At 35.6% G+C, this 16,395-nt stretch overlaps 1 protein-coding gene across 1 annotated transcript in view; it reads left to right on the top strand.

Moving 5' to 3' along the window:
• The window catches only part of SPATA17 (spermatogenesis associated 17), a 164,455-nt gene that overhangs the window by 101,008 nt on the left and 47,052 nt on the right, over positions 1-16,395 (top strand). Inside the window, exons 8-9 of the mRNA XM_045982285.1 lie at positions 182-330; positions 2,233-2,237. Coding sequence (XP_045838241.1) covers positions 182-330; positions 2,233-2,237 — 154 coding nt within the window. The remainder of the gene's footprint in view (positions 1-181; positions 331-2,232; positions 2,238-16,395) is intronic.

Genomic DNA, 16,395 nt, shown 5'->3' with positions numbered 1-16,395 from the left:
CTTGTGTGAGCATTTTTTGAAGATGTGATATTGTATATATTTTCCAATTCAGAGAACAGCTTGTCCTTTAAAAATAGTTTGGTAAACTTGGTATACTTTGTAGATATTCAGCACCCTTAATCATCAATAATATGATAAAGCATCTTCCATAATAAAATATTTCCTCATTCTTTCTTGTCAGGGACCATTCCGTGATATCACTGAAGTATTGGAACAGCGCTACAAGCCTTTGGAGCCAACGTTGCGGGTAGCAGAACCAATCAATGAGTTAAATGCGTCCAGAGAGGAGTTCAGAAGACAGGAATGGATGCGAAATGTAAATGACAATATGTGAGTTCTTAGCTTAAAAAAAATAGCTGTAGCATGTGCGGTGCCTTAAGTGATTTAACATTTTGTATTTCCTGATATTGTAGAGAATTTTTTCTTTGTGAGAAAAGGTAGTGGCACTCTTGACCTATTCAGAAGCAACTGTTTTTCAATATGCAAATATGCTGTATACTTATATATATATATATAAAATATATACACACATATATACAAATATTCAGACATATATACACATTTATGTATGTGTATATATGTAATATATATTAGTGTATGTGTGTGTATATAACTACTCAAAAAGAATGAATGGCATTTCAAGGGGATAAGTGACTACTGTCCATTTATCTGTAAAAATAATTACCTTAATTATCTGGTGAAAGCCTATGATGAGTAGAACAAAAACATTTCTCTTAATGTGGACTAAATTTAATTTGGAAACACTGATACAAATTTAATAAATCGGGTGCAATGTAGAAGGTTAGTGTCTTTACTAAGGAAGATGTCTAAAAAAGATAAAGGAAAATCTAATAACATATGCAATTTAAAATTATTTTATTAGCCTCACTGATTTGGGTCTCAATTCAGACCTCTTTCTCAAAGCACTTCCTCTCTCTTAAAGTATTTGTCATCAATATAGTCATATACAGTTTGTAAACAGACCATTTAAGATCCAGAATGGCTTTTTAAAAGTTATTATTGTCCTGTGGTATATCCTGTAATTATCTTTGTATTGTGTCTTATAATAATTCTTTAATATTATAAATAATAACAAGATAATTATATTATTCTAACAAATCATAATTTCATAATTATAAAATATTATAAATTACTATATAATAGTCAACAACATATAGACTATCATCTTTACATAATATATAATATGAACTAGTCATCATATTATAAATGTCACGTAATGATAATTCCAAAATACATTGCAAAGTATGTTTTGTTACGTAAAGAAACTGGAATTACCTCTCATCCAGCACAGTGGATTTTGGATCATTTGATAGATTATAATGTGCCTAAGTTTTATCATGCATTTCTGAAAAGTCTCTTTAAAAATAAAAATTTCCACACAAACTCAGATAAAAGAAAATTGGCATGCATCTCAAGTAATTTTTATAAATTTTTTATTTTGTAGCAATTACTTGACATGAAATAATTACCTATAGAGAATTCCATACCGTTTTCAATAATTGACAGTGACCCAATGTATGATGAGTAAGAAATGAAAAACATTTATTTCCAGTTGGTTTTGGGAAGGTAGATTTGTTTTACCAAAGAGATTATGGAAGATTAATGCTGCTCAGACTTAGTTAAGCAAAATGTGCAATTTAGTGATGAATATCTAAAGAGTTATATTACTCAGAATTATTTTTGTTTTCAATGATGCAAACAAAGGTTTATGAAATAACAAGATTAACTGCTCAAATAATTGGCCGCATTTCCATATTTCTACAGAAAGCACGGTGCAGATCTTGAAGTATCCTTTCATACTGTCTTCCTTGATAAGCTTGGAGGGATGAGAGATCAATATTATCCCCAAAGAAAGGTGTTCCACTTGTACTTTCTATGGAACACTTGTGAATATCTTCAACCTCTATGGATACCAGTACTGATGACCCTTTACCCTGAAGCTTTCAGATTGAAGATGCTTCTAGGATTATCAACCAATCCGGAACAAACCCAACGGGGAATGCTCAAGAAATTACTTAATGATTTGGACCTACCATGTTTTTAGTAAGGGGGCTAAGCAACTGGTTTTAGCAACTGGCCTATCAATAAATCCTTTTTTTTTTTTAAGAATTGAAGCAGTGATATTTTGTAGCAGCTTCTAAAACAATTTTGGTTTTCATATATTGCATAACAATTATATCTTGTGAGGCAAAAGAAATGTTAGAAATTTAGGTTTTGTATATTTATAGACAAGAATTCTGGATAGGAATTAGGAAAAAAGGTATTTCCTAACCACAGAGATGCATAATTTTTTTAATGCAGAGGGTCCTATCTACATTAGGGGCCTTAAATCTTGTCTTAGTACATCTGCAACAGTCTTATTTCCAAATAAGGAAAAGAAGCATAGGGAGTGGGACAATATTTTGCACATTGAGTATGGGTTCCGGAGGGTTTTTTGGAAGTATTTTGGAGCTCTATTTGTTTGTTTTTTTTCCTAAAGAAACTTACTCCAGTTTCATTTTTTCTTAAAGAAAATTATTGTCCTTATTCATATGTCTGTCTTTGTGAAACCAGGAAATTAAATAAGCAATTAGTAAATAATTGCTGAGTAGCTCTCAGCTAGATACTGTGAGAAATATACAGACGTATTTATTGATTTAACAAATGCTTGCATGTCCAGAATAGTTCTAGACTCTTGGGATTTAGCAGTGAATAAAATATTCTCTGCTCCCATAGAACTTCTACGCTTCTGTCTTTAAACCAAATCAGAAAACCTAGTGAAATTCTGAGTACAAATTGCCATAGATAAGCACTTGAAAATCATCAAATGTGTATCAAAGACAGTGTCATGATTTTTTTTTTTAAATGTAGCATTTGTTCTGATCACTGCTGGTCTAGGAAGGTGTTCTTCAAAGAAAGGACTGAATCGGTTCTGTGAAAGATGATTTAGGTTTGATAAAAGATAAAGGCAGATTGATGGTATGAAAAAAAATGACAGTAGAAAAAGTTCACTGAACAATGAGAAGACCCAGTTTGACAGAAGATAATCTTTTTGTGGGAGGCAGTAGAAGGAGAAAGTGGGCAAAGCTTCAAGGCCAAGAATTGGAGTTTATCTGTAGAGAATGAAGAATTATTTAAGTTTTTTGAGTAAGAGGATGTCATAGAAAGAATATGTATTTGATTGCGAGACAGGTGTATTTGAGAAGAAACGTGCTGAAGGGAAGGAAAACTGTGAGGAGAGTATTGCAATACTTTGGTGAGAGGTAATGGGAAGGAGCCAAGGTGATGGCAGGTCTCAGCATTCAACTCTTTTCTTTACCTTCTTCTCCTTTTCTATGTAATCTGTGTGAGTGATTGCTTCTGATTGAGAGACTTCAACTCCCACCTCTCTGCCAATGCTTTCCACTCTAAGTCTCCAAGATCCTACTCTTAACATTCCAGATTTATATTTTCAGTTGGCATCTTCACTTACTTCACCATATGTTCCCAACTCAGTGTATCCCACATTGGCCTGTTCCTTACCTTGAATGTGAACTGTAACCAGCTTTCTGCCCAGCGTCGACACTTAAAAGTTACCCTGTTGTCTTTCTCCAGCATTCTCTTGGTCCTCAAATCCTGTCTAGTCTACCTTTTAAGAGTCTCTCAAATTCAGTCCCTCTTTTCCCTTTCTACTACTAATTTAATTTAGGCACTTACAAGTTCTTCTTTTAATTGCTATAAAAAGTTTATCTGGTCTTTCCAGTCTTTTTCCCATTCAGTGCATTTAGTACTAGAGAAATTTAAGCAAGCCATTATTCAGACAAAATACTTTTTAATGAGTTTTTATCAACTCTAGGATAAATCTTAATTCTGTGTCACAAGACACAAGGTCCTTCAGGATGGGGTCTAGGCCTGTTTTATTTTTTTAGCCAGTCTGCCACATTTCATAAGAAACTCTGTGCTTTAATTTCTCTTTCTATCCCTTGTTCTCTTCTGCTTCCATTAAGAAATTTTCTAACTCCCATGACTTACTCAATCTGAAATTCCCTTAAAAACATAAAAAAGGACAATTTTTATTTTTTTAAAAGTGGAAACAACTGAAATGAAATTTTAAAAATTTTTAAAATTCTTAAAAAATGGAAACAGCAACACATACTTATTTTATATTTTTTTTCAGGGAACTTTTTTTCAACAGTTTATAATTTATTTATTTATTTTTTCAGCGTAACAGTATTCATTGTTTTTGCACAACACCCAGTGCTCCATGCAACACATGCCCTCCCTATTACCCACCACCTGGTTCCCCCAACCTCCCATCGCCGCCCCTTCAAAACCCCCAGGTTGTTTCTCAGAGTCCATAGTCTCTCATGGTTTGCTTCCCCTTCCAGTTTCCCCCAACTTCCTTCTCCTCTCCATCTCCCCGTGTCCTCCATGTCATTTGTTATGCTCCACAAATAAGTGAAACCATATGATACTTGACTCTCTCTGCTTGACTTATTTCACTCAGCACAATCACCTCCAGTCCCGCCCATGTTGCTACAAAAGTTGGGTATTCATCCTTTTCTTTTTTTTTTTTTATAAACATATAATGTATTTTTATCCCCAGGGGTACAGGTCTGTGAATCGCCAGGTTTACACACTTCACAGCACTCACGATAGCACATACCCTCCCCAATGTCCGTAACCCCCTCCCCCTCTCCCAACCCCACCTTCCCCCAGCAACCCCCAGTTTGTTTTGTGAGATTAAGAGTCATTTATGGTTTGTCTCCCTCCCAATCCCATCTTGTTTCATTTATTCTTCTCCTATTCCCCTAACTCCCCATGTTGCATCTCCACGTCCTCATATCAGGGAGATCATATGATAGTTGTCTTTCTCCGATTGACTTATTTCACTAAGCATGATACGCTCTAGTTCCAGCCACATCGTCGCAAATGGCAGGGAACATTTTAAAGATGATTTTTAAATGTAATATGGAACCATGCTAGTTACCAGATGAAGCAGAGAAAAAAGTCATTGTTACTACGGGTGGAAGAGCCTTCCACCACGCCTTCGAAGAGCTATCCAAGTAAATGTTTAACTTACCCACCAAGGTGGCAGAGGTGGAGTGGAGTAGATGATCATAAGAAGGCGGGATAGGCTGATAGGGGCTTCACTAAAGTCTTATGAGAGGAGCTAAGGTCCTGTATGTTAATACCTTCTATTAATATAAATGTTCTGACTTAATACAGAGAATATAAGTATGCAGACTCTAACTGGTTCCAAACTCAAATGGATTTAAGACATTGCAGTAGAAGTCAGTGCCAGTCTGTGTTCTGGAGGCAAAATAATGCCCCCCCCCCCCGCCCCCGACCAGTCTACAGTCTACAGTCTCATCTCAGGAATCTGTGAATATCTTGTTACGTTCTATGATGAAGAGGACTTTGCAGATATGATTAAGAATTTAAAGATGGGGAGATTATCCTAGATGATCTGGGTGGACCCAGTGTAATCACAGGGGTCCTTAAAAGTGGAAGAGGGAAGTGGAAAGAGATTGGACTACATCGAAGGTGAGAGTGATGTGATGTGGGAAAGATAGTTTGTCTTTGCTGCCTTTGAGTGCAGAGTAGGCAGTTAGAACCAAGGAATGCTGTCAGACTCCTGCAACTGGGAAAGGTAGTGAAAGGAATTCTCCCCTAGAATCTCCAGAGGGAGGGGTGCCTGACTGGCTCAGTTAGTGAAACGTCTGCTTTCAGCTCAGGTCATGATCCTGGGGTCCTGGGATCCAGCCTCAGGTCAGGCTCTCTGCTCAGCAAGGAGTCTGCTTCTCCCTCTGCCTCTCCTTCTGCTCATGTTCTCTCTCTCTCTCAAATAAATAAATAAAGTCTTTAAGGGGGAAAAAATAATCTCCAAAAGGAATGTAGCCTTGCCAACACCCTGAGTTTAGCCCAATGAGACCCATTTCAGACTTCTGACCTCCAGAAGTGTAAGGTAATAAATTTGTATTCTTTAAGCCACTAAGTTTGTGGTATCATTATAGCAGCAATAGAAAACTTCTATAGCTTGTTTTTCAAATTAAGGAATTACCTTGCTATATCAGACTTTGGTGTTTAGATTAATTATAAGCCTGAACTGAACTTGACGGAAATCCTTAGATTCCTAAGGATTCGAGATTCTGCTACAGGTTGAAGGTATGGTCACTTAGAGGATTAAAAAAATATGATGTGGCTGGAGTCTCCCTATGAAGAGAAGTTCATGATTGAATCATGGTATATTATATTTTAAACTTATAGAGGCTTTCATAAAACCTGAGTACAGACCACTCAATAGCTGTCTCTACATCTTTTTGAAAAATAAAAAGTGTTAATTTTCAGATAGTTATTGTAGGGGAGGTAAAACTTTCCCTCTACCCCCTTAGGGCCTTCATCTGGGCCTGGAAATTAAATCGACATAAGACAGAATAATAGGAAAAAAGCACACACATTTATTAAAAATAAGTATTACGTGATGCAGGAGCCCCACAAGGAAGTAAACACCCCCTAAGTGACAAGTCCTAAGTGCTTATACGTTAGCTTGTATAGGTTGTATATAATGAGAAATAGTTGCAGAAAAATAAAATGAGTGGGGAGACCAAAGGGAGACAAAAGTCATTTAACACGTTCTATTTTACAAAATTCTCTCGGCTTTGACTCCTTATCTCTGGTGGCAAGAACATTTCTTTCCTCCTGGTATAGGGAAGTCAGCTGTCCTATGGGCATGTTGTGTCCTGATTTTAAGGAAAAACAAGGGGCGGGGGAGTTCAGATCACGTTTCTTATACCTATTCTTTTCAAGTGCCTTTAGCTCAAAATAATCCTTTGCCAAAGTGGCATCTGGGATGGCCTCTTCTCTCACCCTCCATTATTCAGATTAGGTGAAATGGGACACATCCTGTACACATTTAGTAGGAAAGCAGAACTAACAACTCCATTTCTTTCTTTTTTTTTTTTAATATTTTATTTATTTTTTGACAGAGAGAGAGGTCACAAGTAGGCAGAGAGGCAGGCAGAGAGAGAGGGAGAAACAGGCTCCCCACTGAGCAGAGAGCCGGATGCGGGGCTAGATCCCAAGACCCTGAGATCATGACCTGAGCCGAAGGCAGAGGCTTAAACCACTGAGCCACCCAGGCGCCCCAACAACTCCATTTCTTGAACTCTGCCGTTTCCTGCGACTAGTGAAAAACATTCAGCAACTGTGAATCTTACGCATCTGCCTTCATTCCCTCAGCTTTACAAGCCAGTTTAGACAGAAGTCTTGGTAAATAGATAAGTCATTTTTAAACCTTTTATTATTGCTTCTAATAAAGTATCAGTATCATTTAATAGACAGTTACCGTTAGAAAAATGCTTTGGGAAAGGTTAAGAAACTAGATCTAAATAGTTTTTAAAAAGGGCATTTAAAAAAATGCATAGAGATAAGATCTGGTTATATTTTTCACTAAAGAATAGTGATAAGGAAATTTAACATATCTCAAAACTTTTTTGACTTTTGGGATTTTCAGACACTTTAGACCTTTATAATTTGCATATTTTCTGAACTGTTATTGTATTATGATAAATAGGGATTATCATATATTTTCAGATAATGTTTTCTTAACAATTCAACTTTTATTTGTAACTCTTCCATTTATTTTAATTACTAGCACAGTGTGCAACATTTATTAATCAGCAGAGCCTTTTTAAGTTAAAATACTAAATTAGCTAACCCCATTAACACAGAATACTCCAAACAGGCAGTAATAGGAGAGGTAGTTACTGTGCAAATCGTATTAAACATGCGGGTGCTCTAGGGCACAGTTAAGCATGATTACCCTCTTTTGATCCAGTATTCCTCTGCCTCTCCCAGCTAATTTCCACTGGAAATTTACAAAGTGCTGCCTTCATTTTTCCAGCTTAATTTTTCTAATGAAGTTCTGGTACTTTATAACACTGGAGATACAGATAATAAGCCTGTGTATAATTAAGAAGTTCTAGAATTTGTCTACAAAAGAGCCCTTTATTACTTTGGCTCTGCTGTGGGAACTGTGCTCTTGTTTTGTTCACTATTTCCCTGAAAAAAAATTTTTTTTATAAATAAATGACCACAGAATACTAGAATTCTGTTTCTACAAACATCTAAGGCTAAAGAAGTTTAAGATTTATAACATCAACATAATGGTGAAAATTTGGAATACTTTCAGTGATATCCTGAGAATATTAAATATACTTTTGGTGTGTATAATTGAACAAGTCATGAAAAGACATTTGTAGTCTTTTAGTTAGGTATTATCAGATTCTATGCACGCTTCCTGATATAATACCTTATCATATGCTAGATCAATTTTTGCCAGTGGACTTTAGGTCAGTGGATGAGGTCCATGGAATTTCTCTTTTGAAAGAAGTGTAGTAATTTTGTGCCATGTTCAGCATTCTTGTATTGGTATGGCTTTTATACAGCCCAGATTTTCCCAATTTGCTTTAGTGTTTGAAAGTGTGTTGGGGTCAGAAGGAACTTGAAGCCTGAAAAGAAATTTTCCAGACAGAGCAAGGGGAATGGGGAGAGGAGGTAGCCTGTATAAAGCCATCTCTGTGTACAAAGTGCATGGCTTCTGTGGATTTCAGCTCGCCTTCTGAGATACCTTGTGAAGCTCAGCTCATGGCTTTGGTACCTCATGAAAGGCGCCAGAGACCAGTTGGAAAGTCTGGGTAGAGCCAGAGCATAAAGGGCCATGTGAACCATGGTGAAGAATCATATAAAAGGCCTTTTATGGTGTAAAACCATCACTGGAGTGAGGGGGGTCAGATAGATTAAAAATATTATTCTATTAGCTCTTGTTCTTGGTGAAGATGTGGGAGTCAGTGGTGACAAAGTCTAGAGGACCATTACCATAATCCAGTTCAGAGATAAAGAGGACTGCAGTAGAACAAAGACATTAGTAGCAGAGGGGAACGGAAAGTTTGGCAGACAACTTTATAGGTAGAATCCTGTGAACCCTAAATCAAATCTAGGAAATAGTCCAATAGGGTGTAGATGGTTGGTCAAGGGCACAGATACATTTAGAATCAATGTCTTAGAGCTTCCTTAGCTGCAAAGGACAAAGATCCATTTAAGGCAACTGAAAAAGGTAAGGGTGTGTTTGAAAAGATACAGCAAGGAATCTTACAGAAATATGAGGAACCAAAGAAAAAATGGACTAAAGTGACCTTGTGGGCTATAGGGCCATGGTTTCTCTCTCTAGTGGCCTCTCTGTTTTTCTCTGCTTTCTGCCTCTTACCTTCTTTCTCCTGATTAGCTTTATCTGCTAGTAGTTTCTTTCTCATAAATCTTTAGCTTACACTTAGTTATCATGGCCATTCCAGACCTGATTCATTATGACCTTCCAGCTCTAGAACCCACAGCTAGTTCTGTTTTTCAGCTCAAATTCCTGAAAGAGAATCTGTTTTGCTCAATTTATAAAATCAAACTAGCCCACGTAAGTCATAGGATTGTAACACAATAAATAATAAATATGTGTTAATATAATGGATATGTTAAATTAACATAAATAAAGCACATAAATAAAACTAGCATATATAAAATAAAGCATAACATACACATGTGTATATATAAATCACAGTTGTGATCTTGGGAAGGATGTGTTATATTATATCAAATACAGTGTTTTATGGGAGTAGGGCCATGAGCAAATATTTCTTCAGATTGAGGGCTGCCAGTCAGAGAATCCTTTTAGTGCCTTGACTTGATAGCTTCCGGATGAGTTGATTGGCCAGATGGTGATGTCCTTCCTTGACTAAGGAAAAAATACAGGCATACCTCAGAAATATTGCAGGTTCAATTCTAGACCATGTAATAAAGTGAATATTGTAATAATGCAAGTCAAATGAACTTTTTGGTTTCCCAGTGCATATGAAAATTACATTGACACTGTAGGTTGTCTGTTAAGTGTATGCAACAGCCTTATGTCTGAAAATGTGCATACTTTCATTTAAAAATACTTTATTACTATATGTAAGTGATGAATCACTAAATTCTACTCCTGAAACCGGTATTACACTACATGTTTACTAACTAGGATTTAAATAAAAATTTGAGACAAACAAAAACTCAAAAAGACTCTAAATATTTAAATGTGTAAGGATAGTTAATAAAGCATTGTTTTCTAATAAAAAATTAAAAAATAAAAATACTTATTACTAAAAAATGCTAGCCATCATCTGAGTTCCAGCAAGATGTAATCTTTTTGCTGGTTATGGGTCTTGCCTCAGTGTTAGTGGCTGCTGACTGATCAGGGCAGTTACTGAAGGTTGGAGTGGCTGTGGCAATATCTTAAGAGGAGTGAAATTGGCCATATCAATTACCTCTGCCTCTCAGGAATGATTTCTCTGTAGCATGCGATGCTGTTTGGTAGAATGTTACCTACAGTAGAACTTCTTGCGAGATTGGAGTTAATCCTCTCAAACTCTGCTATAGCTTGATTGATTAAGTTTATGTAGTATCCCGTAGCCTTTGTCTTCATTTCAACAGTCTTCACAGCATCTTTGCCAGGAGTAGATTGCACCTCAAGAAACCATTTTCTTTGCTCATCTATAAGAAGCAACTCCTCATCTGTTCAAGTTTGATCACGAAGACTCCACTTATAATTCTAGTTCTCCTATTTCTACGAAATCTGTGGGTGCTCCCTCTGTTGAAATCTCAAACCCCTCAAAGTCATGCATGAAGGTTGGAATCAGCTTTTTCCTGACTCCTATTAATGTTCGTATTTTGATCTCTTTCCGTGAATCATGAATGTTCTTAATGACATCTAGATGTGAATCCTTTCCAGAAGGCTTTCGGTTTGCTTTGTCCACATCCTTCAGAAGACTCACTATCTATGGCAGCTGTAGCCTTACAAAATTGTATTTGGTAAATAGTAAGACTTGAAAGTCAAAGTTGCTCATTGATCCATAGGCTTCAGAGTGGATGTTGTGCAGGCATGAAAACAGCATTAGTCTTGTCCATCTCCATCAGAGCTCTTGGGTGACCAGGTATATTGTCAGTGAGTGGTCAGTGGGCTTTAATGTTGTGAACAGATGTGCTGTCCAGGCTTTGTCATTTCATTTACAGAACACAGGCAGAGTAGATTTAGTGTAATTCTTAAGGGCCCTAGGATTTTGGAATGGTACATGAGCACTGGCTTCAACTTATAGTTACCAGCTGCATGAGCTTCTAACTAGAAAGTCAGCCTGTCCTTTAAAGCTTTGAAGCCAGGCATCGACTTCTCTCCAGCTGTGAAAGTCCTAGATGGCATCTTCTTCCAGTAGAAGGCTAGTTTGTTTACATTGACAATCTGTTGTTTAGTGCAGCCACCTTCATGAATTATCTGAGCTAGATCTTTCAGAGAACTTGCTATCACTTCTATATCATCACTTGCTGCTTCACCTGGCACATTTATATTATGGAGATGGCCTTTTCCCATAACCTCACGAACCAGCCTTTGCTAGATTCAAACTTTTTTCTGCAGCTTTCTCACCTCTCTCTGACTTCACAGAATTGAACAGAGTTAGGGCCTTGCTTTGGCTTAGGCTTTGGCTTAAGGGAATGCTGTGGCTGGTTTGATACTCTATCCAGACCACACAAAATTTCTCCAAATATCTCCAAAATTTTGTGTATCTATCAGACCACACAAAATTGGCAATAAGGCTTTGTCATTTCTTTATCATTTGTGTGTTCACTAGAGAAGCACTTTTGATTCCTTTCAAGGACTTTTCTTTTGCCTTCACAACTTAGATGAGTGGAGCAAGAGGCCTAGCCTTTGACCTCTCTTGGCTGTTGACATGCCTTCCTCATTAAGCTTTGTCGTTTCTAGCTTTTGATTTAAAATGAGAGACATGCGACTGTAACTTTCACTTGACTACTTAGATGCCATTGTAGGATTGTTAATTGGCCTAATTGTAATATTTTTGTGTCTTAGGGAGGAGGGCCCAAGGAGAAGGAGAAATGGGGGGAAGGCCAGTTTGGGAGAGCAGTCAGAACACACAGAACATGTATTAAGTTCCCTGTCTTATGTGGGCATAGTTCATGGTGCCCCAAAACAATTATAATAGTAATATCGAAGAACACTGATCACAGTTCACTGTAACAATATAATAATGAAAAAATTTGATTTATTTTGATAATTACCTAAGTGTCACAAGGATACGAAATGAGCAAATGTTATTAGAAAAATGGCTCTGATAGACTTGCTCAAATCAGGCTTGCCACAAATCCTCAGTTTGTAAAAAGCACAATATCTGAAAAGATCAATAAAACAAAGTATAATAATATGAAGTATGTCTATGTAAGAAGAATTATAGGTTTGATAAGATGGAGGTTTTGGATATAAGTTTAATTTGGGAGCAGCTCTGTAAAATTTAAGATTTCCTATTTTGCATCTAGGTAGACATTCCTAGTGAGCATTTGAAAATACTGGTTTTGAGTCAAAGAAAAACACCGTATATCGAGATAAAGATTTAGAAATCATCACTGTAGAGGAAATAGTTAAAACCTTGATGGTGGAAAAATCTCCTAGGGGCGAAACTATATAGAGAGAAGATTAAGTGTAGATTTCTTGGAGTTGCTTTAATGTTAGGACCATGGTTCTTAATTAGGTTGCTCATCTCCATCACCTTGAGGCTTAAAATTACATATATATATATATGCCTCCCTCAGTCACAGATATTTTGACTCAGTAGGCAGATATGTTTGAGATATGTTCCGCGGTGAGTCTAATGCACCGTTCTGGTTAAGATAAGTGTCAGTAACACAAGGTGTTGGCAGAAAATGTAAGTCCGTCAAGAAACTGAGAAAGCAAGGAAGAGCATCAGGAGATTCTGTGCAGATGTAAAGAAAAGAAAATTCACTGCAAGGACTGGATGAACAGCATGAACCGGCGGTCAAGTCAAGTGAGAATTAAAAGAATGTATTGGGTGTGGCCACTGGGAAGTCATTCGTTGATAGCTTTGCTTTCTTCTTTAAATACCAGCTAGTTCTTATTTCTCCCATGTTCTTAAGGCTATCATAAAAGAACTCATCCAGTTCTTTGCCAAACTTCAGGCAGATGTCTAAAATTTTACTCTTACCCATGGTGATGTATATGTTTATATACATCCCTTTACATATGTGTGTATATATATGAATAAAAATATATACATATTAAAATATTCAGATATTTATATTTTAAAATTAATTTAAGATTTTTAAGTTCATATTTTAAAATTTAATGTAAAATTTTAAAATAGGAAAATATAGACAATTAAAGTATTAAAATAAAATGGTGCCAGTATCATATATGTGCCCATGCTATATATATGTCGCCACTTTTCTAGAATTTTAATATTCCACTTCAGAATTGTGCTGAAAATTAGCATCCACTTAAGCTACCTCTGTATCATAGAGTTTCTATTCTTCTGCTTTTAAAGACATTTTGGAACATCTTTGGTATAGTCACAATTTCTTAAGAATAACTGATAGTGATTTGCATTTCATCCATAGGTCTGCTCAACGTGGGATACAATATACTTTAGTTAGAGACCTTGAAGTCATTGAAAGTCCTAGGTGCTCACATGTAAATTTTAAATCAGAGGTTACAAACTAGTGGTTTCTGAGTTGCTTACAGTCTTCAGACGTGTTGTACTTGGATCCGACCAATTTTCTAAATATTAAATTAATTGAAAAGTAATTTAAAATGAGGGGCGCCTGGGTGGCTCAGTGGGTTAAACCTCTACCTTCGGCTCAGGTCATGATCTCACAGTCCTGGGATCGAGCCCCACATCGGGCTCTCTGCTCGGTGGGGAGCCTGCTACCCCCTCTCTCTGCCTCTCTGCTTCTCTGCCTACTTGTGATCTTTGTCTGTCAAGTAAATAAAATCTTTAAAAAAAAAAGTAATTTAAAATGATAATTAAATCTTTTGAAAATTCAGATTTTCCAGCTTATATTAAAAACTAGATGATCTAGAAACAGTGGCCCACTCTCTCACATGGCGATAATTGATTTTTACATTCTTAGTTTTTATATCTGACTGACTGGTGTTACCCGCCTAGTCCTTCCAGATTAAAATATGGAGACCCTTGTTCTAGGTAATAAGGTCCTCAAGAATAGAGCCCATGACTGATGCAGTACACTGAGTGCAATACTTGACAGATGTTAGGTGCCAATTTTTTAAAATTTTTATTTTTATTTTTTTATGTATTGAGCTTGAGCTTGAACTCTCATTTATTTTGTCCTAATCTCTCTAATTCACTCACCAAAATTATTCTCATCGAAAGAAAAATCAGGCAAAAAAGAAATAAATTACATTGTGATTTCTCTTTGATCTTTATTAACATTACCCTATTAGTCCAGGTAATAGGTGGGCCCTATGCTTCTGGTTCTCTTTCTCTTACTTCCAGTAGAATTTTCCAAACTGTGTCTCTTAAAATGCTAGTCTGGAAGATGTCAATGAATTTTCTATCAAATAAATTGGGAAAATGTTACATTCAAAACAGTTAAACTTTTTTTTATGTGGCATTTACAGGGCTTCTCAGTCTTAAATAGACTTTTATTTAGCGTGAACTTCAAGAAGAAACATATAATGTATAGTATTTTGCAAACTTATTCACCTGTTCATTCAACAAATATTACTGCATGTCTAATATGTGCCAGACACTGTATTAGGCTTTGCAGACAGAGCAGTAAACAAGATAGACAGAGATCTCCTGGCTTCTTAGGTCTAATAATATAGTTGGCTGAGAAATCTCCTCATCCACAGATTATAGTTTGGAATATACTACTCTGGAATATTACTCAACAAAGAATATTTTATTTTCCTTAATGATTTTTTTTTTTAGTTTCAGCTTATTTTTTCCTTAGACCTTCTTAACAATAAATTACACAAGTGTTTCCCACAGCCTTATATTCCTTCTTAATTACATGTTCCTTTTTATTAAGTTTTTTTCATTTTAATTCCAGTATAGTTAACCTGTGTAATTATGTGTTCTTTATGTCCATTATACAAGTCCTTAAAATATCTGAGCTCATCCTTTTAGCTATATTGGCATCTTTGTAAGTTTAAAACATCTGATATAAATGGCCTAAAAGAAGAGACTGTGTGACTGTTACTTAGCTGGAACATTTAAATTTAGTATCTTTTAGCAGAGATTTTTTAAAAAGATTTTTCACAATTAACTACAGAACAGTCAACTCTGCAAAACATATGTCAGAAAGTTGTTGCATAGCCATAATAAAATTACTGAGTAAGCATGCCTTGAGATTGTTAATAATAATATATCTGGGAGTTCTATTCTTTTTAAGCTAAGAAAAATGTAGGAAGAAGGGCAAAATATGTCTTTCCATTTAAATTTAGAAGCTTGCAATATAAGCTTACTGTCTAGTTGAACAGATAGTCTTGCCATTTGCATTCCTTAAATATTACATTTCTGTCTCCACCCTGGGGGAGAGACCTGTGCTATTGAGATTGCTGTTTAAATAGTTTATGAGTTTTAAATTTCTGCTCTGAATTCCACTCTAAGGATAAAATACTTTATGTATTAAACACTTAGAGCTATGATTACATTAAAATCTCAGTGAAAGCTGTTTTCTTCCATAAATAAAGCCCATCTGATTCCTGTCCCAATCTGTTGCTCATTTCATTAACATCTCTTCAACCAAAATTCTAAAACATCTTCATAGAGCAATGGACTATGCTTTGAGATCATTGTATTGATATTAGTGAGGTATATGTTAGGTTTATCTGGAAATTTGGGTTCTTCATACCTATAGTAAAAATACTTTATTTCTCATATTGAATGTAGTGAAGAGTCTTAATTTGCTAAGGTTATTCTAAAATTTAGATTATTCTGTATTTCAAGGAAAAATATTCAGCTTTTTATGGCCCCTTTTTAAGAATCAGACCTAAGTCACTTAACCTGATTATTGTTTTAGTAAGCTAAAATTACTCAGTATTGAGACATAATTGACATATAGCATTGTGTAAGCTTAAAACGTACAGCATAATGATTTCACTTAGATATATTGCAAAATGATATACATTCATTATTCATTATATTAATTCAATATTCATTATTAATTATACACACTACGAATCTAAAACATGTCTCAAAATATAATTAACAAAAATAATTTGCATATTTCCAATTATGTGTTTTATCAAAGTGCTCTATCTTTTTTTAAAAAAGCTCTGATTGGTTAATGAGAACTGAGTCATCTGATAATGAGAGCAGAAATGAACTGGTTGTAACTCAGCCCTCAAAACATTAAATCTACTGTTTTCCACGTTATAATAATGATTGTAATATTGAAGTCTAATAGAATCATTTTTGAGCAGGTGTACCTTTAAGATAACATGAAAATTATTTGTTGATTGGTCTATTAGATTAAATCAGTTTGCTTGATTCATGTTTTAATCTT

Source organism: Meles meles, chromosome 17 (genome assembly GCF_922984935.1).
Source record: "Meles meles chromosome 17, mMelMel3.1 paternal haplotype, whole genome shotgun sequence".
Lineage (NCBI taxonomy): Eukaryota > Metazoa > Chordata > Mammalia > Carnivora > Mustelidae > Meles > Meles meles.
The sequence above is the reverse complement of the archived record's forward strand: the minus strand, read 5'-3'. Positions and strand labels throughout refer to the sequence as shown.